Source organism: Hemitrygon akajei, chromosome 21 (genome assembly GCF_048418815.1).
Source record: "Hemitrygon akajei chromosome 21, sHemAka1.3, whole genome shotgun sequence".
In the NCBI taxonomy this organism is placed as follows: Eukaryota; Metazoa; Chordata; class Chondrichthyes; order Myliobatiformes; family Dasyatidae; genus Hemitrygon; species Hemitrygon akajei.
The window spans coordinates 57,583,539-57,609,384 of record NC_133144.1 but is presented as its reverse complement, the minus strand read 5'-3'; the positions used below and the strand labels follow the sequence as shown (position 1 = coordinate 57,609,384).

At 43.9% G+C, this 25,846-nt stretch overlaps 2 protein-coding genes across 3 annotated transcripts in view; one reads left to right on the top strand and one right to left on the bottom strand.

Annotated features, from left to right (window-relative positions):
• Positions 1–6,011, bottom strand: part of LOC140714331 (dual oxidase 1-like) — a 130,866-nt gene extending 124,855 nt beyond the window's left edge. The window contains exons 1-2 of the mRNA XM_073025494.1: positions 5,887–6,011; positions 1,257–1,401 (exon numbers count right to left, since the gene is read on the bottom strand). Coding sequence (XP_072881595.1) covers positions 1,257–1,326 — 70 coding nt within the window. The 5' untranslated portion in view covers positions 1,327–1,401; positions 5,887–6,011. The remainder of the gene's footprint in view (positions 1–1,256; positions 1,402–5,886) is intronic.
• Positions 6,012–6,098: 87 nt separating this feature from the next.
• duox2 (dual oxidase 2) overlaps positions 6,099–25,846 on the top strand; it is a 33,522-nt gene continuing 13,774 nt past the window's right edge. The window contains exons 1-6 of one of the 2 annotated variants that reach the window (XM_073025499.1): positions 6,099–6,231; positions 6,773–6,930; positions 7,483–7,540; positions 17,935–18,069; positions 19,229–19,442; positions 24,540–24,754. In XM_073025499.1, the coding sequence (XP_072881600.1) occupies positions 6,784–6,930; positions 7,483–7,540; positions 17,935–18,069; positions 19,229–19,442; positions 24,540–24,754 (769 nt within the window). In that variant the 5' untranslated portion in view covers positions 6,099–6,231; positions 6,773–6,783. Of the gene's footprint in view, positions 6,232–6,769; positions 6,931–7,482; positions 7,541–17,934; positions 18,070–19,228; positions 19,443–24,539; positions 24,755–25,846 lie in introns of both variants that reach the window. The other variant, XM_073025498.1, reaches the window with a different exon arrangement.

The window sequence follows — 25,846 nt, the reverse complement described above, 5'->3', positions numbered from 1 at the left end:
TACTCTATTAACCTGCTAATTATTTCCTCTCAATTGCTTCTCAAAATCCCTATGAAACCTCTAGTTATTTACTTCCTTAATACCTTGAAGAATGTTTCTGTTCAAATTCCCTTTGCATTTAAACCTGTCCCTTTGTCCCTGAAGCACTTGCCTATGTTCCTTCTCTAAACCAATCACAAGATTAAGAGTCAACCTTATCCGCTGTACAGAACATACATTTACTTGTATTAGGAGTATGCTTGTTGCATTGGGCACAGTGTGACATGCAACAAAAAACAAAATACAACAATTAGGAAGGACAAAGAATCATATAAAAATAAAGTTAGAAATTGAAGTACAGAAATGGAATAAAATGTGCATAAATACATAAATACCAGCATGTATATACAATGTAAAAGTGGTTTAAAGGGTTTACAGTGCAGTGCACTGGGGGTACTAGAATGGTTGATCAGATTAACTACCTGGGGCAAGAAACTCTTAAGATCGGGTGAATTTCTTTTAATAGCCCTGTTGTACTTTTCAGAAGGGAGCTTTTGGAAAAGGCACTTGCTGGGTGGGAAGTGTCAGTAATGATTTTTCCTGCATCCTTCTTTGACTAACTGTGATTAAATCACCAGTGTATGATTCAACCAACAACTTTCTGAGCGAGAGACAAGAATGCAACCCACTGAACCAACAGTGACCTCTGTCCAATTACTGACTTAGGCTACTGGGTTTACTCTGCGTAAGCTATTTGTTTTAATAGCCTTATGGCATGTTACAGAAGGAAGCTTTTCAAAAAGGAAGTTTGCAAGGTGGGTAGTGCCTGCAATGATTTTTCTTGCCTGCTTTATTGTCCTGCACACATGCAAATCCTGCAGTGATGGTAGACTGCAGCCAATGACCATTTCTACTGACCTGACATTCACTGTAGTTTTCATATATTGTGAGAGGATGCTGCACCAAACCAGCCAGGAATGACTGATGTGAAGATGCTCTCTGTTATGGCAGTGTAGAATTGCACCAGTAAGTTCTGAGGAAGATGGAATTTTACCAACTGCCGCAAAGAGCACCAATGTCACATACTGCAGTCTCGCAAACTTCAGATATGTGTGTTATATTCGCAAAATTAAAACTATTGAAAAGAAAACAAAATGCAGGATAAAGGATGAAGAGAAAAGGATTGAGCTTGCTTGGAATATGGAAGAATGGGCAGGATATGTTGCTCTTCATCATAGAAATGTCTCTGTTCTAGATAAGGAGCCAATATTACTTACTGACAAACATTAGATAGTGGAGGCAAATCCAGACCGTGATCAACACTTTGCAGATGAAATTCTGTGCCATGTTCTTTTCCAGATCTAATTCTTTCACCTTTGCCAGGGGTGTTTCTGAATAGTTCAGTTCCAATTAGAAATGATCCTGGTAAGAAAACAATTATGCAGATGATGGAAACCCAGAGAAACACATAGAAAAATGCTGGAGGAACTCAGCAAGTCGGTAGCGTCTATGGAGTGGAATAAAGAGTCAACATTGCTAGGTTATAAATAGTTTGGATTACTTTTTGTCAGTTTCCTGAACAAAACAATGACCAATTCTTCCCCTCTTGAGTTGATGTCAGTCTGAAGAAGGGTCTCGGTCCGAAATGTCGATAGTTGACTCATTTCCGTAGATGCTGCCTGACCTGCTGATTTCCCCCAGCATTTTGTGTGTGATGCTTTGACTCATTGCTTGTTGTGTAGAAGGACACACGTTTCACCTCAGTGATCTAATTTTCCAATGCACTTCCCAAAATCGGAATAGTCCAGACTATTGAGAAGCAGCTACTAAGAAAATGCATGTTCCTTCCCAGCAATTAATTCTAATAAATTTGATAAGAATTTATTTGCATATTATTTTTTATGATAAAGAAAGAGGCCATGCAGCCTATCGAGTCTATGCTAGACTCTCAGAGGACTCCCGCTGTCTGATTCACACATTTCTTTCCCTCTAATCTATTGACATGCCCGGCAGTCCCCTGTGAATCTCCTGTCACCCATCTACACTGGGATATTTAATCTACCAACGCATATCGAGGGTATGGGTGGAACAATTTCCAGGGACAGCATGGGAGATCAGAGAGGAGCCAGGATCACTGCAGCAGCAGCTCTACCTGCTGAGGAATCGAGAGACAAAGGGGCAAACAAAAAAAAAGATGGGTGAGGGGGGGGAGAGAGAGTAAAGGTGGTTGCTAGGAGGAACAGAAGTAGTGAGACTGAAAGGGGAGAAGGGGAGTCTAAAGGAGGAAGGGTGGCTGAGAAAAATAGGATGTGAACAAAATGTGTGTGTGTGTGTGTGTGTGTGTGTGTGTGTGTGTGTCCTCTCTCTGTGTATCCAGAAAGTTAAATCCGCTCTAAATCCGAGTATCTCCAAATGACTGGGTGTATGTGCATAAATGTGAGTGCTTAGAGTGTCTGTGCATGTGCTGTGTGCATATGCACACGCGCTTAATGTGTGTGTCTCCATCTGTCTGTTTATCTGGATAGGTTGAGTCTGTTTTAAGTATCTTGGACCTCTCTGCCACTCTACACACTTTACCTGTGTGTATTCCCACTCCTTGGGGTTTGAGTGAAGTCGAATCAGAAGGACTGAGTGGTTTATGCCAGCAGTGCACGCGAGCTTGATTTCAAAGTTTAAGCGAAGTTTGGATAGGTACATGGACGGGAGGGGTATGGAGGGCTATAGTCCCTGTGTAGGTCGATGCCGATTAAATGGTTTCGTACAGACTGGCCGAATGGCTTGTTTCTGCACTGTGCTTTTCTATGACTCTGACTGTCTAGGAAACCTATAGCACATCTTACCACCACCCACCCATCTCTGGGTGAATACTGTAGCGCGACCCGCTGAGATGCCTCCGCAAATTGTCCATTGAAAGTTTCCCCTCATCCCCATCTCCAACTCTCCACCAGTTACTTCTGGTCAATGCTCCCTGGTCTTTGTTTCCTCCAATTTGCCCGAACTATTCCAGGACAGGCTTGATAAACACAGGAGATTCTGCAGATGCCGTGTTTTCCCTCAACTGATTTGCCTGTACTCGCCCATACGGCTTGGAGAAGTGTATCGGAGAATTAGATCGCTGAGGTGAAACTTGTGCCCTTCTGAACAACAAACAGTCAAATCAAGAAACACAAAATGCTGGAGGAACTCAGGCAGATTCTACGTAAATGAACAGTCAATGCTCCTTTCTTCAGGACTGGCAAAGGGCCGTAGAAGGGAAAGTTTGTTAAAAATTGGTGTTTGTGTGGTGAACTACATATACCTGTCTGGACATGCCCCCCCGCTGACTGCTCCTGTGGCTCCTCCCACAGACCCCGGTATAAAGACGATTGGAGACACAGCCCCGGCCTCAGTCTCCAGGATGTAGTGTGGTGGTCACTTGCTGCTTGTTCTTTCTTCCAGCAAATAAAAGCCTATATCTCGCCTCACGTCTCCGAGAGTTATTGCTGGTACATCAGATTGTGTTCAGGAAACTGACATAAAACCATTTATAGCAACTTGGTTTTATTAATACTAAAACCACGATAGCCATTCTTCCGGTAATCAACTACATTGGATCTGACATTTAATACATCTCTTCAAAAAAGTTTTTGAAGATTATTCACAGTATAACTACATCGAGAAATTATCTGCTGGTAAAAGTTCTTTTTTTTTCAAAAAGCAAAATACTATAGATGCTCAGAATTGTGGTCACAGTCTACCTTGCCATGGATTTGCGCCTCATTGCCAGTCTACTGCACTTTCTCTGTAACTTCCACAATGCACACGATGTGCGGGAGGAACTCAGCAGGTCAGGCGACATCTACGGATGGGCATAAACAATCGACGTTTCGGGCCGAGACCATTCATCAGGACTTGTTGACCAAAACTTCGACTGCCTGACCTGCTGAGCTCCTCCAGCACAATGTGTACATTGCTCCAGATGTCCCGCATCTCAGTGCCTCTAGTGACTGTAACACTTCATTCTGCATATTCTGTTTTTGCCTTTTCCTTTGTTCTACCTCCAGGTACTGATGTGATTACATTACCTCTATGGACAGAATGCTAAACAGAGTTATATCCTTTCACTGTGCATGCGGCAATAATAAAATAATTCGCCGTTTTAGTTCCCAACAACAATCTGCTGGAAGAACTCAGCGGGTGGAGCAGCATCTCTGGGAGGAAAAGGAATTATTGACGTTTAGGGTTAGAGTTTCGATCCGAAATTCCTTTTGCTCCTGTTGTTGCTCCCAAATCCATCTGCATCTACGTGTATCACCAGTTTAGTCCACCTGACTCACCTGTCCAGTGATTCTCAGCAAAAAAAAAAGAAACATAGAAATGCTGAGTATTTCCTATATTTAACTGGTCTCCAACTTCCAGTTGGTGACGACCGGCTGTAATCTCAGTTTCAGTTTGAGATTACTGTCCTGTCCAGCACACAAGTCCAGACGGAGCAGATCGATCGACCGAATGGCCTAATTCTGCTTCTATGTTTTTTTTTGCTATTTTTTGTGCACTACTTATTTAATTTAATTATACTGATGTATGTTTATATAATTGCAATTTATAGTTTTTAAATTATGTATGCATTAAATATTATTGAAATGTATAGTTTTTAAAAAAATAATTGCAAAGCATTACTGCCGCAAAACAGATTTCACGACATATACTAGGGACATTAAACCTGATTCAGATTCAGATTCTATGTATTACGTTGCACAATCCGCGCTGTAATGTAATTAATGCCCTGTGCAGCGCTTTGGGAATTTCTGTTATGTTGACAGAGACGGTTGTAACCGCGGATACTTCACTGAGTGCCGATAGCCAGCAAGGAAAGGTGGATAAAAAACTTGCATTGATCAATTGCCAAAAACGAAATCATTGTTCTTTTATCTGTAGAACAGCGCCCTTCTCCGGGATCTATTGATATGCAGCAGGGAACTCAACTTAAACCCGCGCGCACTTAAAGTCTAAGAAAAAAAGTTAAACCTTGAAACCTTGAAACAACAGCCAGTTTCATCATTACTGCACTTCTAGAATTACGTTGGGGGATGTAAATATTACAACGACTCCTCACAATCTACAGTGCAAAAGCGCGTAACAACTGATTCAGGGACCGCAGAGCAGATTTGCGGCGATAAAACCTGGCACACGTCCCGCAGAGCTGGTCCTGTTGTAAAGTGGCGCATCTTAGTGAACATCAAACCGCATCGGAATTCGCCCTTCACGGCAACTCTATCAGCAAGAACTTCAGGGGGAATTTACTTACAGTATTTTTAAACGAACAACAAAATATGAAGTAGCGTTAATCCGCGAGGAAATGAACTCTGTTCACACGGCAGTGTGCTAGAGGACCACGCCATATAAGTTATCCATCATTAAGGACCCCCATTATCCAGGATATGCCCTCTTCTCATTACTACCATCCAGAAGGAGGCACGGGAGCCTGAAGACACACACTCAATGTTTAAAGAACAGTTGCTTCCTCACCTACAACAGATTTATGAGCAGTCCATGAACCCACGAACAATTACCTCACTGTTCTTGTTCTTTTTTACACAATTTATTTTAAAATATGTTTCTTAATGTAATTTAGAATTTCTATGCATTTCACTGTACTGCTTCCACTAAACAACATATTTCACCAAGTATGTCACTGATAATAAACCTGGTTCTGATTCAGTTAAAGAGCCGAGAGCTGTTTAATCCTGACCTCTCTAATTTCATTGCCCAGTTGAATCAATCCCATGCTTTTAGCGTAGCATGAATGAGTTTTATACGCAGATAGAAAGGCGGTCTCAGAATCTGGACTCCAGATTACACGTTGCAGATCTTGACAACCATCCACCAAAAGATTTTAAAGTATTACTCGCTGCGAAGCCAACTTACCTGCGGAGTCGATTAACAAGCTCCGCTGTCTCGGGATGGGCCAACACAAATGGGACTCTTCAGCAGTGGGAGGAGGGTCTCTTACGTAGAGAGAAGGTGTGGGAGAAATTGCATCAGGTACCAGGAAGAAGATATGGTCTAGAAAACCCCACTTTCAATTATTTACCGGATATCTGACGTAAACTGCTGGAGCCCTTCCTAAAGTGGGCAAAGCAGCAAGAGTATAAATTGGATGGGACAGAATACGAGGGAACAACATTTTACAATATTTCCTTCGCTTTTGAGATTTGCCCTAGTGGAGAGAAGCGTAATTCCACCCCCCGGGTGACTCCAACCTGTATTAAGGTGAGTAGATCATCAGAACACATCAGAGAGAGAGAGAGAAGGAGAGAGAGAGAGAGAGAAAGATTATATTAAAAACTTGCTAGAATTCTTAAATTTGGAGAAAAAATAAATACGACCTTTTAAAAATAAATTGGCCACAGAACCCTGTCTCTTTAAAAGAAAGCGGAGGAAAATCAAACGATGTAAGATGCAGACAAGTAACAAAATATGTTGTGTATCAGAAGGAGGCGGTTTTTGATGGCACTGTTCGGCGCGCAGTCTGGGCTTTCGCCCGACCATCGCCTCGATCTGTAAGATATTATTGTGGCATTGTGACATATCTTTCCAGCATCGCACTAGAACTTGGCTTGCTTGGTCGAATTTAGAATAATGTTAACTGCCGTTATGTTTAGTTTTACAAAATAAAAAGTGAATATACCTGATTTGCATCGTTATTGCAGGGATGCCGCCAACTTTAATGCATATTTTAACATTTTCGTTTAAGCATCATGTTGTATCTCCGCGACAAGATAACGAGGTAACTTCTCTTTTCCTGCAGCAGGCGATTCAGCCATGACTTTGTTCAATGGGATTTCTCCCTTCTACACACGAGAACAAACGGCGTTCGTTTTCGCCATCACCTTGCTTGTGGTTATCCTAGTCTTCTTGGTCCTTACAGTGACTTTCCTTATTATTCTTCCCGGCATCAGGGGCAGAGGGGTAAGTAACCGGACATTCCTTCATTCACGATTTAAGGCGGTGATACAAAACCTGATTCTGACTCCGAGGCACGAGCGGCTATCCGGAGTTTTCAAGCAACCACGGACGTCTCAGGGGCAGCATTTCTGGAGCGAAAGGGACAGTAGGTGCTTCGGGCCGAGACCCCTGAGTTCTTCCATCACTTTGTGGTCATGTGTAGAGCTCCAGATTCCAGTGTCGGATTCCTCGCCCCTCTACGTTGTTCCCTGACGGGCGATCTGACTGCATCGGGCACGGTTAGCTCTCGTGCCTCTCAACAGTAACAGTGGCTAGATGGCCCGAACGGACGTAAACTGCAGTGAAAAAGCCACGTTTACGCCCATTTCTTATAATTTTAGTTGGATGCTGATAATGCAATTTCTAAATGAATTAGTTCTATCGTTGAAAATGTAGCCGAAACTAATCGCCGATTATTAAAAAATCCCGACTATTAAAAAATTCTATCACCGGAATTATATTTGGACTAAACACAACTTGCTTGCCTTTAAAATATATATTCTCTTTTGTATGCAGAGAATCTACTCGTTCTGCAGAGTTATTCTAAGCCTATTCATTGGAGTGATAATTGTGGGTAAGTCGAGCATTTATAAACATTATTTTCCCATTTGCCGCGTTTGCCGGTGCAGAATTTATTACAATAAAGACAAGATACTCAGCAGGTCGGGCAGCACCTGTGGAGATAATTCCCTGTTACATTTCTTCATGTTCCTTGTTTTCTTTTGTTGTGTTCTAACTGATATGGGGCTATGAAAACACAAAAAAAAGCTTCACACCATTTTAAACTTGCCCCAGGCGGTTAACCTGATCAACCACTCTAGTTATCAGCTCATCCCTCCCTCTATCTATTAACCTCATCACTGCACTGTGGACAATTTAACTCACCTTTATAATTCTGTTTACATTGTATTTTTATATATTTATTACTCTTTATAATTGTTCAATGTCACACCCTGACCAACATACCAAAGCAAATTCCTCATACATGTAAATGTATATGGCAAATAAAGTAGATTCTTGATTGGAGAATCAGAATACTTCCCTGTTGATTTGGGGTGTTGCCCCAAATGGTGGCTTCCTCTCACTGGGGAAGGAGCAAGGGAACTTAATGTCAAAATAGCTCAATATTCAATACATCACAACATTTATCAGTGATAATAAACCTGATTCTGATCCTGAAATGAAAATACCAGAAATAGATTTTATGTGTCACAGATATGTTTCACTGGAGCAGATCTGGGCAGAGACTGGCAGGAGTGAGACTGCACTTGGTGCTGAAATGGAGTGAAGTAGCTTCAATAAAGGTTGGCAATTCCCAGCTGTCTCTGACCCTCGTCCTCCTCATCCCAGACATCTTATTCCCTTCAGTGTACAACAGTGTGTTGAACTTACTCAAGAATTAAATAGCTATAACCTTTGAGGAAAAATAGTTCCAAAGATTTGGAACCCACCAAGATAAATAAAATATGCATACTGAAAAATGTATGGCCCGTATCCTAGTGGAGGAACAGAAGGATATTGGGATCCTTGTCCACAGTTCCCTCAAAGTTGCCATACAAGTTGATAGGGTACATCATGAGCCCTGCAGATAGCCATACAACATTGAGCTTCCAGGCTGTTTGAGTACCCATGTTTACTAATCAATATCTTTGCTAGTTGTTAAGCCCTTGTGTTTAAGCTTTAATCTTGTGAAATTAATTGTAGCTGGCATATGTTTCCCGCATTCTATGATTATTTAAAGAGGTCTCCCAGTCAGCGCCTCAGTGGGGTCATTGTGTTGGAGAGAATGATGAGTTGGCTCATGGCGTTGCCCAGTCACTCCTCTGAACCTCTGTTGGTATTCTGATGTCTAATTTCTAGTTTCCATCTCTTCCTGGGGATCCTACTGTTCCTCTGCTCCTGGTTCAAGTCATGAGCCTGCCATCCGCAGCTCCTGGGTTGAGTAACTGCCAGCAACCTCCTGCCTAAAACACAAGGGCTTAACCACTCTAGAAAAGATGCTGATTAGTAAACACATGTGCTCAAACACCTTAGAAGCTCAACGCTCTCTGGCAATTTGCAGGGCTCATGACAGGGTGATTAAGAAAACAAATAGTGTGTTGGCCTTCATTAGTTGGGAGATAGAGTTGAAAGCTGCAAACTAATATAAATTATAGAGAATATGAATTACGTTGTCTATAAAGCTTTATATGAGCTCAATAAAACTCTAGGAAGACCACACTTGGAGTATTGTGTTCAGTTCTGATCAACTCATTATAATAAGGATGTGGAAGCTTTAGAGAGGGTGCTGAGGAGATTTACCAGGATGCTACCTGGATTAGAGAGCATGTCTTATGAGGACAGGTTGAAAGAATTAGAGCTTTTTCTCTTTGGAGTGAAGGGGGAGAGGTGACTTGATAGAGGTGTGTAAGATGCATAGATAGTGAGGACAGCCAGAGATTTTTTCCCAGGGTGTAAATAGCTAAATGTTCAAAGTACATTTATTATCAAAGTATGTATACTTTATTCAACCTTGAAATTTGTTTCCTTACAGGCAGCCAGAAAACCAAAAAACCCAAAATAACCCATAAAAATATGAAGGAGTATAATTTTAAGTGATTTGAGGAAAGTATAGGGGGATGTCAGAGATAGGTTGTTTTACATGGAGGGTGGTAGGTACATGAAATGTACTGCCAGGGGTGGTGCTAGAGGCTGATACATTAAGGAGACCTAAGAGAATCTTGGATGATAGAAAAACAGAGGGCAATGTGAGAGGGAAGTGTTAGATTGATCATGGAATAGGTTAGAGGGTTGGCTCAACATTGTGGGCCAATGGACCTGTACTGTGCTGTGCTCTTCTATGTTCTAATGTTCAGAATCAGGTTTAATATCACTGGCATTTGTCATTAAATTTGTTGCTTTGTGGCAGCAGTATACACAGTAATAAAATAATAATAATAATAATAATAATAATAATAATAATAATAATAAAGGCTATAAATTACGATAAGAAGTATATGTTTAAAGCTAAGTTAAGGAAGTAGTGCAAAAAGAGAGAGAATATAGTGAGGTCGTGTTTACGGGTACATTGTTCAATCAGAAATCTGATGGCACTGTGGACGAAGCTGTTCCCAAAATGCTGAGTGAGTCTTCAGGCTCCTGTATCTTTACATTGATGCTAGTAATGAGAAGAGCGCATGTCCTAAATGCTGAGAGTGTCATGGTTCAGTCCGTAAAGACCGCGTTCCAGCTCACGGTCTGGTCCGTGGACTCCAGACTTTGGGTCTTCCGGCATTCCCTTGTCTCATTTGGGCTTAATCATAGACTCATGATTCTCATCTTGGGGACGGGAATATAAGTGGCCCTGGGTTCGAGGCTGGTGGGTGGTTTGTCTTGTCAGTATGCTGTCCTTGCCTCTGTGTGGGTTTGTCCCGTTGGTATCCTGTCCTTGCCTCTGTGGGGTAAGTCAGGCTGTCCTTGCTGTTACCCTATGGTGGGATCTGTCCCTCCTGGTCCTTGCCTCTGTTGGGTAAGTCAGGCCATCATTGCCGTTACCCTGAAGCTGGACTGTTCCCTTCCTTCCCTTCGAAGCTCTGCCTGCCACCTGTGACTGGGGCCTCGCCTTGCCTGGAGCATAGCCTCGCCTCACCTCTGCCTGGAGACTTGCCTCGCCTCTGCCTGGATCCTAGCCTCGCCTCTGCCTGGATCCTAGCCTCGCCTCGCCTCTGCCTGGATCCTAGGCTCACCTCGCCTCGCCTCTGCCTGGATCCTAGCCTCGCCTCTGCCTGGATCTTAGCCTCACCTCGCCTCTGCCTGGATCTTAGCCTCACCTCGCCTCTGCCTGGATCCTAGCCTCGCCTCGCCTCTGCCTGGATCCTAGTCTCACCTCTGCCTGGATCCTAGCCTCGCCTCGCCTCTGCCTGGATCTTAGCCTTGCCTCGCCTCTGCCTGGATCTTAGCCTCACCTCGCCTCTGCCTGGATCCTAGCCTCGCCTCGCCTCTGCCTGGATCCTAGTCTCACCTCTGCCTGGATCTTAGCCTCGCCTCGCCTCTGCCTGGATCCTAGCCTCGCCTTGCCTCTGCCTGGATCCTAGTCTCACCTCTGCCTGGATCCTAGCCTCGCCTCGCCTCTGCCTGGATCTTAGCCTCACCTCGCCTCTGCCTGGATCCTAGCCTCGCCTTGCCTCTGCCTGGATCCTAGTCTCACCTCTGCCTGGATCCTAGCCTCGCCTCGCCTCTGCCTGGATCTTAGCCTCACCTCGCCTCTGCCTGGATCCTAGCCTCGCCTCGGCCTGGATCTTAGCCTCGCCTCGCCTCTGCCTGGATCCTAGTCTCACCTCTGCCTGGATCTTAGCCTCGCCTCTGCCTGGATCCTAGGATCACCTCACCTCGCCTCTGCCTGGATCCTAGTCTCACCTCTGCCTGGATCTTAGCCTCGCCTCTGCCTGGATCTTAGCCTTGCCTCGCCTCTGCTGGGAGCCTAGCCTCGCCTCGCCTCTGCCTGGATCCTAGCATCACCTCGCCTCTGCCTGGATCCTAGCCTCGCCTCGCCTCGCCTCTGCCTGGATCCTAGCTTCGCCTCGCCTCACCTCTGCCGGAAGCCTTGCCCTGTTTGGAACTGTCTGTCTGTGTCCATGCCTTTGCCAGGTAGGTCCGGCCATTTTGCCACTACCTAGTGTTGGGAACTGTCTCGTCATGTTCAGTGTTTGTGTAATGAGTCCCGACCCTACATCCTGTATCCAAGGAGGGGTCCCGGTCCTACATCCTGTACCCAAGGAGGGGTCCCAGCCCCTACGTTCTGTACCCAAGGAGGGGTCCCGGCCCTACATCCTGTATCCAAGGAGGGGTCCCGGCCCTACATCCTGTATCCAAGGAGGGGTCCCGGCCCTACGTCCTGTACCCAAGGAGGGGTCCCAGCCCCTAAATCCTGTACCCAAGGAGGGGTCCAGGCTCGTTGTTCCATGTTCCTGTGTCTCCTTTAACTCTGTGTTCTGCGTTCCTGTTCTCCCTCGACCAGGGCTCTGTTTTTTCATCTTGTCGATGTGCCTCGCCCAGCCCAGGCGTACCTTGCCCAGCCTGGTGCTGGGATTCCCTCATCCTGTGCTGGGGTTCCTTTGTCCTGTCCCGGAGTCTCGCGTCCAGTCCTGTGCCTCTCCTCCTCCTGTAGCCATATCTTGTCCTCACCTGGTTCTGGAGTCTGAGCCCGAGTCAAGACTGGGTCCTTGTCCTTGTCCAGTCTCTGGCTTGGAGTCCAAACCCAGGCTCCTAGTTCCCAGTTCCATGTCCTGGTTCCACTATCCTCGTCAGGTTCTAGTCCAGGTCCGGAATCCTTGTCTCGTCCGGGGCTTGTGTCATGTCCAGCATCCTTTCTTCCTCACTTCCCTTGCTTCCTTCTCATGCCTAGTCCTGTTCCTGGTAGTTCAGTGTCTGTGTCTTGCTTTTGGGTCTTCTCCCTTCGCCCCCCAATATGACAGAGTTCTTATTAATGGATGCTAGCTCTTTGAAGCATTGCATTTTGAAGACATCCTCAGTACTGGGGAGGTTATTGCTCCATGACGGAGCTGGCTGAGTTTACAACTTTCTCCAATCCTGTGCAGTAGCCCCTCCATTCCAGATGGTGAGGCAACCAGTTAGAATGCTTTCCATGGTACATCTGTAGAAATTTGCAAGAATCTTTAGTGACATACTAAGCCTCCTCAAGCTCCTAATGCAACATAGCCACTGTTATGCCTTCCTTATAATATTGAACCCAGGACAGACTTTCAAACATGTTAACACCCAGGAATTGAAACTGTTCACTCTTTCCACTGCTGATCCCTCGATGAGGACTGGTGGATGTTCCTTCAACTTCCGCTTCCTGAAGCCAACAATTAATTCCTTGGTCTTACCGATTGAGTGCAAAGTTGTTGTTGCAACACCACTCAACCAGTCTATGTTCTGTGAGTCTGGACTCAACAGTTTGTGTCCCTCTTCACTGGCTTCCAACTATCACTCACACGCCAACCCTCTTCACCTCTTTATACTGGCCATCTCCCCTCTGCACACTCAGTCCTGATGCAGGGTCTCAACCCAAGACAGTGACCATCCCTCTGCCTCCACAGATGCTGCTTGGACCGCTCTGTTCTTCCTGTTTTTTGATCCTGATTCCAAAATCTGCAATTACTTTTCTCACAGCATTTACTCAGTTGTGCTTCAGATTTCTCCTTCTCCAGCCCTTTCTTTCCCACCCACCTGGCTTCACGTATCACCTTCTAGCTCTCCTTCTTCCCTGAAACCACCCCCCCCCCCCCCCACCTTTTTGTACTGGTATCTTCCCTCTTCCTTTCCAATCCTGAAGAAGGTTCTCATGCTGAAACATCAACTGTTTATTCATTTCCATTGATGCTGCCTGGCCTGCTGAGTTCCTCCAGCGTTTTGTGTGTTGCTTTGGGCTTCCAGCATCTGCAAACTCTCTAGCATTTACATGCTACTATGATACATCTCCTGATATTAAACCATGACAGATAAATACAGTACAGTTTCACTGAAGAACTCAGCAGGTCAAGCATCACCTGTGGGGGAGGGGGAGGAGGGAGAAATTGTCAACATTTCAGGTCAAAACCTTACATCATGTCTCCAAGACGAACAGTGTTGTACCAGGAGGAACATACTAAATCTGGAAGGAATGCTAAGTTCTAGATTATACAGAACAGTGGGAAGAAAGCCCACTTTCTCCCCTAACAAGTATTACTAAAATGTTTTTAAAAAACCATTGGCAGTAAAGTATTACAGAGCTAAACATGATGTCATGTAAGGGAAGGCTTTTCCCTGGTTCACTGGCCCTGTGCACTGATCCAGTCTGTGTAAGGATTTCTATAAGGTCCATTAGGCATGCAATGCAAATAGTGTGAACTGTACCTGGTAAGGTGTGTTTTTAAACTCACACACTCGACAAGGCGCTGTCTCTAGCCCATACTGTATAAACAGAACATGGTTAATGCAGGGTTATAAATTGACCAGAGTGAAAAGCAGTCTGAGCAAGAAGGTTTTTGCAAATCCTGGACTATTGTTAAATTTAGATGTTGATGTCTTCGAGTGAGTGAAAATCAATAAATACCACGATGAAGGGTCATCTATACCCTTGTAGGATGATCAATGCCCCAGTGAGGGGGTCATCTGTACCCTTGTAGGAATGCACAGGTGATGAATTGGTATCACTATCTCCCAGGATTTAATGCATGAATTTCTTAGTTTATCTGAGAGACAAGGTAATCCTAGCTTCATACAGGTGTAAACTGCATGCTTGTGCACATTTTCTGTGGTAAACCTCGGCTTTTTCCTGAAGAGGAAGGGCTTCTGCACTCCAAATATCCAGGTGCTTGTAGACCAGCAGGATATTTTGCTCCTGGGAAGCTAACAGGATGCATTTATCTTTTGGGAGACATGACTGCCAGGCATTATCCACATCAGCTGAGGGAGGGATCCTGAAGGGATGGCAAGGACCAGAGTATTTTCCTCAACACGTACACCAGTGTACAGCCCTCTCTTAAATGCTGATAAAACCAGACCCAAGGCAAGTATCAGGTTCCCTTTGGAAACCGCATCAACCTTGGCAACTATATGCCCTGATGGAGGGGAGGCTTGGAGACTTCCTGACGGTGCACTGTGTGTCACAAACGCCGGTTCAGATTCAGGCCTACTTATCAGATGAACATGGAAACACACAGTGAAATGAGTCTTTTGCATCAACAACCGACGTAGCTGGGTATGTGTGGCTTTTGAGTGTTGTCACACATTCCGGCACTGACACAGCAAGCCCACAACAGAGAACACACCAAGCAACAAAAGAACAACAGCAAAGCAAGCCCCTTTCCTCTCTTCCTCCCACCCACTCATACAGACAGTCCTTCAGCTTCTGGACAGGCCTTTGGAGTCTGAAGAGCAGCAGGAGCAAGAGAAGCAGAAGGACAAAGAAGTTTACCGAGAGCCAGCACCAATCTCATCTCCCTAGACACAGGAGGCTGTAAATTTTGAACCTGGAGCAACAAAGAATATGCTGGAGGAACTCAATGGGTCGAGCAGCATCTGGTGGAGGAAAGGAATTAAAGATTAGCTTTATGAACAATGGAGCATTGCAACTTCCTGAAGAAGGGTCTCAGCCCGAAACATCGACTGTTCACTCTTTTCCATAGATGCTGCCTGGCCTGCTGAGTCCCTCCATCATTTGTATTTGCTGTTCGGATTTCCAGCATCTGCAAATTTTCTCTTGTTTGTGATACAGTGAAATGTGTAGTTTGCAACAAGCACCGTGGAAGGTGCTGGGGGCAGCCCAAGGTAGCTTGCCCACGACTTACTAACCCTAACTCATACATCTTGGGAATGTGGGAGGAAACCAGAGCACCTGTGGTCAAGGGGAGAATGTACAAATCCCTTACAGAATGCGGCTGGAACCAAACTTCAGTTGCTGGTGCTGTAAAGCGTTACTCTAGCCTTTACGCTGTCATGCTGGTTTGGGTCATAACCCTGCATATCAGGACTGATCAGGGTTTCGACACAGAACATCAACAGTTCCTTTCCTTTCACTGAGCTGTCTGACCCAGTAAGTTCTTCCTGCAAATTGTTGATGCTTCACCCATGTGATGAAAAAGAATGCATTGTCAACCTGTCTAATGTGCCACACACACTCATAGCTTCCTAAGCCAGCAAAGTTTCCCCTTTGTGTTCCACTCCTTCACAGTAACCAAAAGTTCAAAATACATTTATTATCAAAGTACGTATATGAGATTCGTCTTTCCACAGGCAGCCATGAAACATAGAACCTGTTTAAAGAAAAACCCCACACAACAAGGACTATCAAGCATCCAACGAGTGACAAAAAAAGAACGAATTGCGCCAACAACAAAAAGCGAGTGACTAACGCAAAGAATGTTAAACATCAAACTGCAGAGTCCCCGAAGGTCGGTGCAGAGCCATGAGCCACTGAGGCAAGTGAAGCTGGCCCAGGAGGTCCACAGCCACCGAGGCAGCCGGGTTCGGCGCTGTGTCAGTGGCTGCAGGCCACAGCCGCAGAGCCAGTTCTGCACCGAAGCGCCTCGATCAAATCGTGCAGGTAGTAAAAAAAGAGTAAACAAAAACACATGAAGCACGAACTGCTGAGTCCCCGAAAGTGAGTCACAAGCCGCCGACACAACTGAACCTTTCAGCGTGGGACCCGAGACTCCTGCACCTTCCACCAGGAACAGCAAGAGGGAGAACAGTCAAATGCAGGCAGATGGCGCTAGACACTGAGCACCCGTTCATGTTTTCCACTCATACTCTCATCGATTGTCATCTTGCTTGACACTTTAATCGGCACGGAGTAATAGAGCTGACCACGAGTTCACATTCCACCATTAGGAATCAATGGCACACTCTTTTCAGGAGAAAAGGACATGACAGTAGAACAACCGTCCCTCAGTTCCAGTAACCCCAATTCATTCCTGATCTCTGCTGTTGTCTGTGTGGAGGGTATAAATTCATTCTGTGACTGTGTGGTGCTGCAGTGTCAAACCACAACCTAAACTCGCATGGTTTGGTAGTTTAATTGGGAATGGAATTGAAAGTGGTTTATTATTGATTGTCATGTGCAACTGAGCTACTATGAAAATAGTAGGTTTGCAAATTATTCATACAAATAATTTCAGAACACAAGTGCATTGAGGAAAACAGCAACAGAATACAGCATTACAATGACAGAGTAAGTGTGGTACAGGTGGACAATAAGGTGCAAGATCCTTAACAAGGTAAATTGTGAGGTCAGGTGTCTATTCAAGATTCTTGTAACATCAGCATAGAAGCTGTCCTTGATCCTGGTATTTTCAAACTTCTGTATTTTCTGCCCCATGAACGGAGGGTAAAAAGAGATATTTTGAGGTGGAAGGGATCTTTAATTTTGCTGGATAGGTGGTTGCTTGAAGGTTGATGTAGATTTGGTGGGATTGGGCTGAACTGTGTGTTTCTGTGATCTGTTTGATCTCCAGTCCATGATAATAGTCCTCACATCCCCTTTCAGAAAACTACCTACACAGATCATACATCGATGCATGAGACCCTGACCTAGTTCCTAAAATGTCTCATCACAACTGTGTTTAATGGAGTGCAGCTCATCTCAAGTACCTTGGAAGGACAGGAAGTCTTTCCTCACTGCTCATATGTGCAGGGAATTCACACGTGGAAGGGAGAGCCAGAGGTACACACCCTCCCCCACCAAAATCTTCTCCCAGTCGTGGACTTGGAGGTTTTTGGTCACATAGCAAACACTCAGATCTTCTCCCCACCTCTCCTGCCACTGCCCATTCCCTCCCCCATCCCTGACATTTATCTTACTCTCAAGAGTGTCTGAGTTTCTCTCACCAAACCTGGAAGCTCCGTTATTGTCGTGGCTGCTGTTGGGAGTGGGCAGAATGCTCCTCACTGACTCTGCCACTGAATTGTCTGCATCAATAAGATCCCACCAGAGATGCTCCAGATCCTATTTTAATTCATATGGTTGGGCATGAAACAGCCTATGTTTTTCCTGGCTAATTTCATATCCCTTTTATATACAAAGGCAAACAATTTCGGAATTCCAGGAATTGTGTATGTTTTTTTTATCAACATGACAATATTTGGCTAAAGGGTCTGGGAAACGAACTCAATTTCCAATAAAGGTGCTGTTGTCATTGTTTAATTCAGAACAGTTTAATATTTTGAGTAGCTTGAATAACAAAAGGCTTCATCTGTTTTCCTTCCAACACCACCTATACACAACAAGTCAAATAAACACAACTTCTTCTCCGTGGTTGTTCACAGTCATGGCCTCAGTTAAGACCTTGTGCACAGAAGTTAACTTACAGAAGGCTCACCTGAATGAAAATCGAATCTACCATTAATTGCTTCAACATATCTGCTAGATATATTTATAATACACTTTGAGAACCTCTGGTTCATGGAAGGTACTGAAGGTAATTGTGCTCAATATTCACTCTGTAGTGGTCAACTTCACCAGCGACTGGGAAGAGGGGTACGTCACAGTGAACACAACCTACAAGGCTTTCAGCAGTGAGATAATAAAGGCAAGAGTGGGTCTTCAAATTGGACTGACGGGAATCAATGTGACTCTGAAAGGTAGGTAGAACTTTTTATTGATTGTGAATTGACAAAAGGACTAGCAAAGTTTGTACAAGGGGCAGTGCTGTTTTACATCATAAAATCACTGCAGTTTCAGAGCTTGCCTGCCATGAGGTTTCTGTTTTCTGCCTCCTGGAATCCTCTCGAAGACTGCAGAGCGCTGGAAAAACACAAGCGATCTCCAAACAGCAAATCCCAGGCTCCAGCAGTTCCAGAATCACATCCAAGATGAAAAACAAAAGTTAAAAAAAAACATAAAAGAAGTGGAATGTATGGTTTTATGGTCTATCCAGAAGATGTTGACCAAAGGAGCATTGTACACAGGTGCCATCTTGACTGGAAGAGCCTTTGCTACCCTTACTAATCAAGAACCTATCAAACTCTGCTTTAACTATACCCAATGTCGGCCTCCACGGCCATCTGTCACAATGAATTCCACAGATTCACCACCCTCTGGCGAAAGAAATTCCTCCTTATCTCTCTTCTAAAGGGATGTCTTTCTATTCAGAGGCTGTGCCCTCTGGTCCTAGACTCCCCACTATAGGAAACATCTTCTCCACATCCAATCTATCTAGGCCTTTCAATTTCCAGTAGGTCTCAATGAGATCCTCCCTCATTCTTCTATATTTCAGCAAGTACAGGCCTGGACACATCAAACACTCTTTCTATGATAACAGGGAATGCTACAGTGACAAATCTACCAAAATTCATATGTAAAAGGAATAATGTTGCAAGCATAACACCATGCTGTTTTCTAGCCATATTTCCTTGGTATTTTTTTCAACATGGAGAGAACGGTTCCTATAGTAGGGGAGTCTAGGATCAAGGAACACAGCCTTGGAATAGAAGGATGCCCCTTTAGAATAGAGATCAGGAGAAGTTTCTTCAGCCAGAGGGTATTGAATCTGTTGAATTCATTCCACCTGGAGGCCAATTCAATGGGTATATATAAAGTTGACTGGTTCTTAGATAGTCAGAGGTTACAGGGAGGAGGCAGGAGAATGGAGTTGAGAGGGTTATCAGCCATGATGGAATAGAGAGGCAGACTTGATGGGCCAAATGGCCTAATTCTGCTTCTATGTCTGATGTCTTATTTTGTTGTGCTTGCCGACGGCTAGGTTTAACATGAGAAACACTTAATTCTCTGTTCTTACAGGTCTTCCTGTGAACCAGCTGAATGAAACCATCGACTACAATGAAAACTTCCAATGGAAATTTGAGTTGGATTACGACAAGGAAAGTTACAGAGGGCTTGAGCAAGGGCTTCCAAATCCAATTTTGTATATTGCTGAGAAGTTTACATCAAAGGCTCCCTGTAATGTTAATGTGCAGTACAGGTTCTCTGGACATTATGCAACAGCTATGATGTGGTAAGCAAGACTCATTACTGCATTTTGGATAGGACACATTTGAAAATCAGGAGGGTTTGTTAATACAAGGTCACCCCCTGGTGCTATCAAAGCGCTGAGAATCAATGCCAGTGGGTTTCTCCAAATAAATTGATGGATTAGGCACACAGTAGTGATTGAACCACAGGAGGGCGTTCAAATACCACACACAGCAAGGTGGAAATTTCACTTCCAACATCTGGCTGTTAGTGGGCAAGTGGCAAAAAATTGCGAACATTTACTCGAATATTTTGTTTTCTTCGTTCATTGAAAATGATTGTTGCTGCTAATAGTGATATCTATTGTGCATCACTGATAGATCCTGAACTGCATCTGTAGGATGGGAGTCACATATTCAGCATGAGCAGCACACACATAATACTGGAGGAACTCAGGAGTGCAGGCAGCATCTACAGAGAAGGACAAACAGCCAATGATATGAGCCAGGATCCTTCATTAGTCCCGATGAAGGATCTCATGCCAAAATGTTGACTGTTTAGTCCTCGCCATAGATGCCTCCTTGCCTACTGATGGCCCAAAACGTGTGTGTGCATGTGTGTGTGTGTGTGTTTGTTGCTCTGAATTTTCTGTGTCTGCCAAATCTCTCGCGTTCACATGTAGGGCAAGCTAGGTAAGGTCAGAAACCAGTCTCCCCTCCGTTGACTCCATCTAACCTTCCCACCATCTCAGGAGAGCAACTCATATGATTAAGGTCCCCTCTCACCCCAGTCCTTCTCTCCTCTCCTCTCTTCCATTGGTCAGAAGATACGAAAGCTTGAGAAAACAAGCCAGCAGACTCAAGGACAGTTTCTGTCTCACTGTTAACAGTCTTTTCAGCAGACCCCTCATACCTAAAGGATGAACTCTTGATCTCCCAATCTACCACAACATGGCCCCTGCACTTTTTTTGTCTACATGCATTGTGTTTTCTAAGTAGCTGGAACACTATATTTTGCATTGTGTTTTCTTTTTCCTACCTCAATGTGCTTACATAGAATAGAATAGAACTTCGTTGTCATTGTTCAAAACAACGAGATATGGTGCTACTCCGGTCCGTGCAAAAACAATTATTTACAATGCATGTGGTACAGATTAATTTAAATAAATAATATCGCTCTGTAACAGTCTATTACACTCAGAGGCCATTGGCAAACCAGGGCGTAGCATTATTCAGCTCTTTGGTGATGTTCATCTCCAAAAACATGAAATTGGAGACCCTTTCACATTACCTGTGTCATGGTCCGGTCCATGAAATCTGCATTCCGGTTCACGGTCCGGTCCATGTTCCTTATTCCAGGTTTTCTGGGTTTCCCCAGTTTCTGTTGAGGCAGTTGATTCTTGTTCAGGCCGGCTTCATAAATAGCTTCAGGATTCAGCCTTAGGCTGCTGGATCCTCCTGTCCAAACCCCCTGTCTGTACCCCTTCCCCTTCCCCCCTGGAGCCTTGCCTCACCTCTGCCTGGAGCCTCGCCCTGTTTGGAACTGCCTCTCCGTGTCCACACCTTCGCTAGGTAGGTCCAGCCGTTTTGCCGCTACCTGTTGTTGGGAACTGCCTCTCCGTGTCCACACCTTCGCTAGGTAGGTCTGGCTATTTGCTGCTACCTGGTGTTTGGGAACTGTCTCATTGTGCTCAGCGTTCTGTGTAATGAGTCCCAGCCCTACGTCCTGTACCCAAGGAGGGGTCCTGGCTTGGTGCTCCATGTTTCTGTCTCTCCCTCGACCCAGGGCTCTGCATTCCTGTTCTCCCTCGACCTAAGCTCTGTATTCTGCGTCCTGTCTCTCCCTCGTCCAAGGTTCTGTGGTCCTGTCCTAGCCATGGCTTTGTGTTCTCGTCTTGTCCATGTGCCTCACCCAGCCCAGGAGTACCTTGCCCAGCCAGTGCTGGGATTCCCTCGTCCTGTGCTGGGGTTCCCTTGTCCTGTCCAGGTGTCTCACGTCCAGTCCTGTTGCCTCTCCTCGTCCTGTAGCCACGTCTTGCCCTTGCCTGGTTCTGGAGTCTAAGCCTGAGTCAAGACCCAGGTTCTGGGTCATTGTCCAGTCGCTGGCTCGGAGTCCAAGCCCAGGCTCCTAGTTCCCAGTACCAAGTCCTGGTTCCGCTATCCTCGTCAAGTCCTAGCCCAGGCCCAAAATCCTTGTCTCGTCCAGGGCCTGTGTCATGTCCAGCATCCTTTCTTCCTCACTTCCCTTGCTTTCTTCTCACGCCTAGCCCTGGTCCTGGTAGTTCAGTGTCTGTGTCTTGCTTTTGGGTCTGCTCCCAATGCCCCCCTTATGACAACCTGACCATTTATGAATAGTGGAGCTTGGTCGGGACATCTTGCCTTCCTGATTTATGGGATGATGTGGCTGCTTGGCATACAGAACAAAAGCTTCTTATGCTGCATCTCAGTACATGGAAGACTGGAAAATGGAGGGCTATGTGAGAGGGAAGGGGTAGATTGATCTTGGGGTAGGTTAAAATGTTTGCACAACACCATGGGGCCTAAATACCAATAGAATAAACCAATAATAATAATAATAACAAAGTATCAAATATATCAAATATACATAATAAAAAACAAACAAATTCAAGATGATAAATGCAGAAAATGCCAAGAGAGAAACAGAAACAATCCAACACATTACAGGATCCTGTAGCAGTTTAACTCAATCTGATTACTTACACAGGCACAATCAAGTGGTAAACATCATTCACCAAGATCTTGCTTTAGAATACAAACTCATGAAAGAAATCATGCCTTACAAGCCTGATCCAGTTTTAGAGTCAGAATCCCACACATTATATTACAGCTGATTCGTTATTACAGATAGGACAATCCATAATAACCGTATGGGTATAATAATACAGGATAAACCAGCAAAAACAACTTACTTGTCCCAATCGTAATATTTACAAGTGGTGTCATCCCAAAGGCACTTCACAATAGCATGAAACAAGTTGGGCTAAACAGCAATATCAGTGTAAACCTTCAGAAAGCCAGAATACTAAACATAACTAGAATAGTGTGAAAGTTCCTAGCAATTGAGAAATGAGCATGCTTGGCTATGTTCATACCTCAGGTTTTACCAGCTTGAGCTGAGAAAATAATAATTATCCAATAACAGTGAACTATTTGGGTTTTACAACATTCAAGTATTTTCACAATTATCGCTAAGGACATTTGCTTGTGTAAAAGATTCTGAATTTATCAAGATATTTGAATTTGAATTTCACTGCTATGATGAGGTTCAAACTGATACACTTGGATCAGTCGTCTGGAATTCAATTGCTACCTCATCAGCTTAACCACTACACTCTCACAGCTACTTCTAATTTACTGAAGGGAAGCATCAGGTTAATGACCAACAAAGTGATCACTGTGTTGGGAATGAGGGGAAATTTGATAGAGGTATTCACAATTATGAGGGGCATAGATAGGGTAAATGCCAGCTGGCATTTTCCACTGAGGCCAGGTGAAAGGTGAACCTTTAAAGGGAACATGAGGGAGAACTTCACTCAGAGGGTGGAACAAGATGCTAGTGGAAGTGGTGGATGCAGGTTTGACTGCAGTGTTTAGTAGAAATTTGGGCAGATACATGAATGGAGTGTGTATGGAGGGCTATGGTCCAGGTGTAGGCAGATTAATGGGTCAGCATGAACTAGATGTACCAAAGGGCCTCCTTCTGTGCTATAGAGCTCTATGACTCCATGTTGGTCAACAAATGGAGCTTGCCAACAACAGCTATAAAATATAGAACAATATTTGTTCATGACAAATACTGCAAATGGTGTCTGTTGACATTTCAACATAAGATAATAAGCAAAATATCCTATTTTAATCAACATGACATTTCCTTTTCCTTCCCACTCACTGATAAAACCATGAAAATGAAAACAGAACAGCTGACAGGATAACAGAAAGCACTTAGCTACTTACAGGCCAATCTTAGTCACTGTGGAAAGAAACATAAATCCAAAATTTAGGCTCACACCTGAATGATCTGAAAGGAAACTGCAGTCAAAGATCTGATTATTACTAAGATGTTGATTTCCTCTTTCTTGATATTTCTCACCATTGTTAGTAATAGATGGGAGTTTGTGAGTTTACTGCTCTGGCTAAAGAGCTCAATACATCCAATAATGGAAACTAAAAGCAAAGTGTCCAACATTTTAAAACTAACTTCATAAACATTCAAGTTTTGATATATCAGGATTGTTATGTCCAGGAGCACACACAAAATGCTGGAGGAACTCAGCATGTTATTTGCACCGGTGTTTGTAATGAGTTTGTCCATTCTTCCCATGACCGTGTGGGTTTCCTCCGGGTGCTCCAGTTTCCTCCCATATTCCAAAGATGTATGGTTAGGGTTAGTGAGTTGTGGGCATGCTGTGTTGGCGCTGGAAGAGTGGTGACTCTTGTCCAGCACAATCATCGCTGATTTGATTCAACACAAACAATGCATTTCACTGTATGATTCAACATTTCAATGTACATGTGATAAATAAAGTGAATCTTTATTTTTTTCTTTACATCTTTCTCTCTGTCTTTTCCCCTCTCTTTCTCTGTCTGTCTTTCTTGTGTGTTGCTCAAGATTTCTAGCCTCTGCAGAATCTCTTGTCTCTTGTTATGTCCAGGCACAATAGAAGCTGAGCTAACAAGAAATTGTTAATTTTCAAAGTTAGAACTCTGAAGTTATCACAGTTACAACTCACTGTGTTCTAAAAATTTAATCACACCTCACTCAACAAATTTCATTCAGAAAATTCTACATTCAGCAAATGAATTTCAAGGTCATATATGGTGATATATTCTGCACGTACTTTGATAATAAATTTATTTTGAATTTGACTTTGTCTTCAACAACGAATATCAATTTCAAATTTTTTTAGCAACTTAGAGAACAGTTTAGTGATTTCAAAATGATTTGAACTACCAGTGCAATCTTTGGAACACTATGAGCGGCTCTTATTTCATCAGACTGATATTTCATTGTGACTTACTAAAACTGGAAATTCTGCCTCATTAACCAAAGTGAATTTTAACAGTTGAGAAACCTTAGTTGTAGATCTAAATTTGTCTTTTTTTTCTCCTTTCTACTCCAGGGTAGCATTTTGTTCCTGGGTCATCTCCAATGTTCTCTTTTCCATGTCGACAATTGTGTATGGAGCGTATATGACCCTGGTCACATCTACATTCATGATGCTTGGAGTCATCGCATTTGCCACCACCCGCAATGCTCCTCCATGCCTCATTCATTTTGGCTCAGCAACTTTGAAGACCAGTCTGAGTGTTTCCTTCTGGTTGACTTTGGCAACTGGTGAGCAGTGCAATTCCATGTTGTAATATCAAACGCAAGTAATACATAAAGTCAATGTCAAGTTTATTGTCATATGGACAAGTACATGCAGGCATGGGTGCAATGAAAGATTTACTTGCAGCAACATCACAGACATATGCAGTCATATAAGCAGCATTCAGAAGAAAAATGTAAATAAAATGTAAATAATATGCCATTTTTACCAGAAAGGAGACAATTAGAACAAAATCAGTCTGTTGTAGTACAAAGCAGTCAAAGTGGTCATAATGTTGCTAAAATGAGGTAGTCGTAGCAATTGTGCAGATTGGTTCAAGGACCTAATGGTTGACAAGAATAGCACTGGGTTGACTTTGAGAAAGAAAGAGATTAATTTGTGCCAGAGCAGGTGTTCTGGATCAGGCCTATTTACCAAGGCTTCCCACCAAGCATGTGTATGAAGAACATTGTCAGAAACAGAATCTGATTTATTATCAATGATATAAAACACAAGGCATTAACAGGGCATTCTGCACACAGAGGCACACATGCCTCTCACTAGATGCATTTGTTTTCCGCACCATTTTCTTTCAAGTCCAGAGTCTGCTGTGCATGGAATTCCCAGATCAGCAGTCTCTGAGATACTCAAACCACCCCATGAGGCACAGAGAATCATTCCACGGTCAAAATCATTTATATCACACTTACTCCCCATTCTGATGTTTGGTCTGAACAACAACTGACCAGGTCTGCATGTGTTGCTACCACATGATTGGGTGATTAGGTATTTGCATTGAGTTACTGCCACGTGATTAGCTGATTAGACATTTCCATTAACGATCAGGTGTACAGGTGTACCTAATAAAGTGGCTACAGGGTGTAGACAATTAAATAATTCATGCAAAATGAGAGAAAAATAGAAATCTAATAGTGGAAGGGGAGAAGCTGTTCCTAAAACGTTGAGCGTGTGTCTGCAGAATCCTTCCTGATGGTAATGAGAAGAGGGCATGATTTTTGCCTGATCGTGTGCATTAGTGCCTCCATTCAAGCAACCAGTCAGAATACTTTCCACTGTACAAAGGGGTGTCCTAACCAGTTCTGTAACTGTGCAGCAAG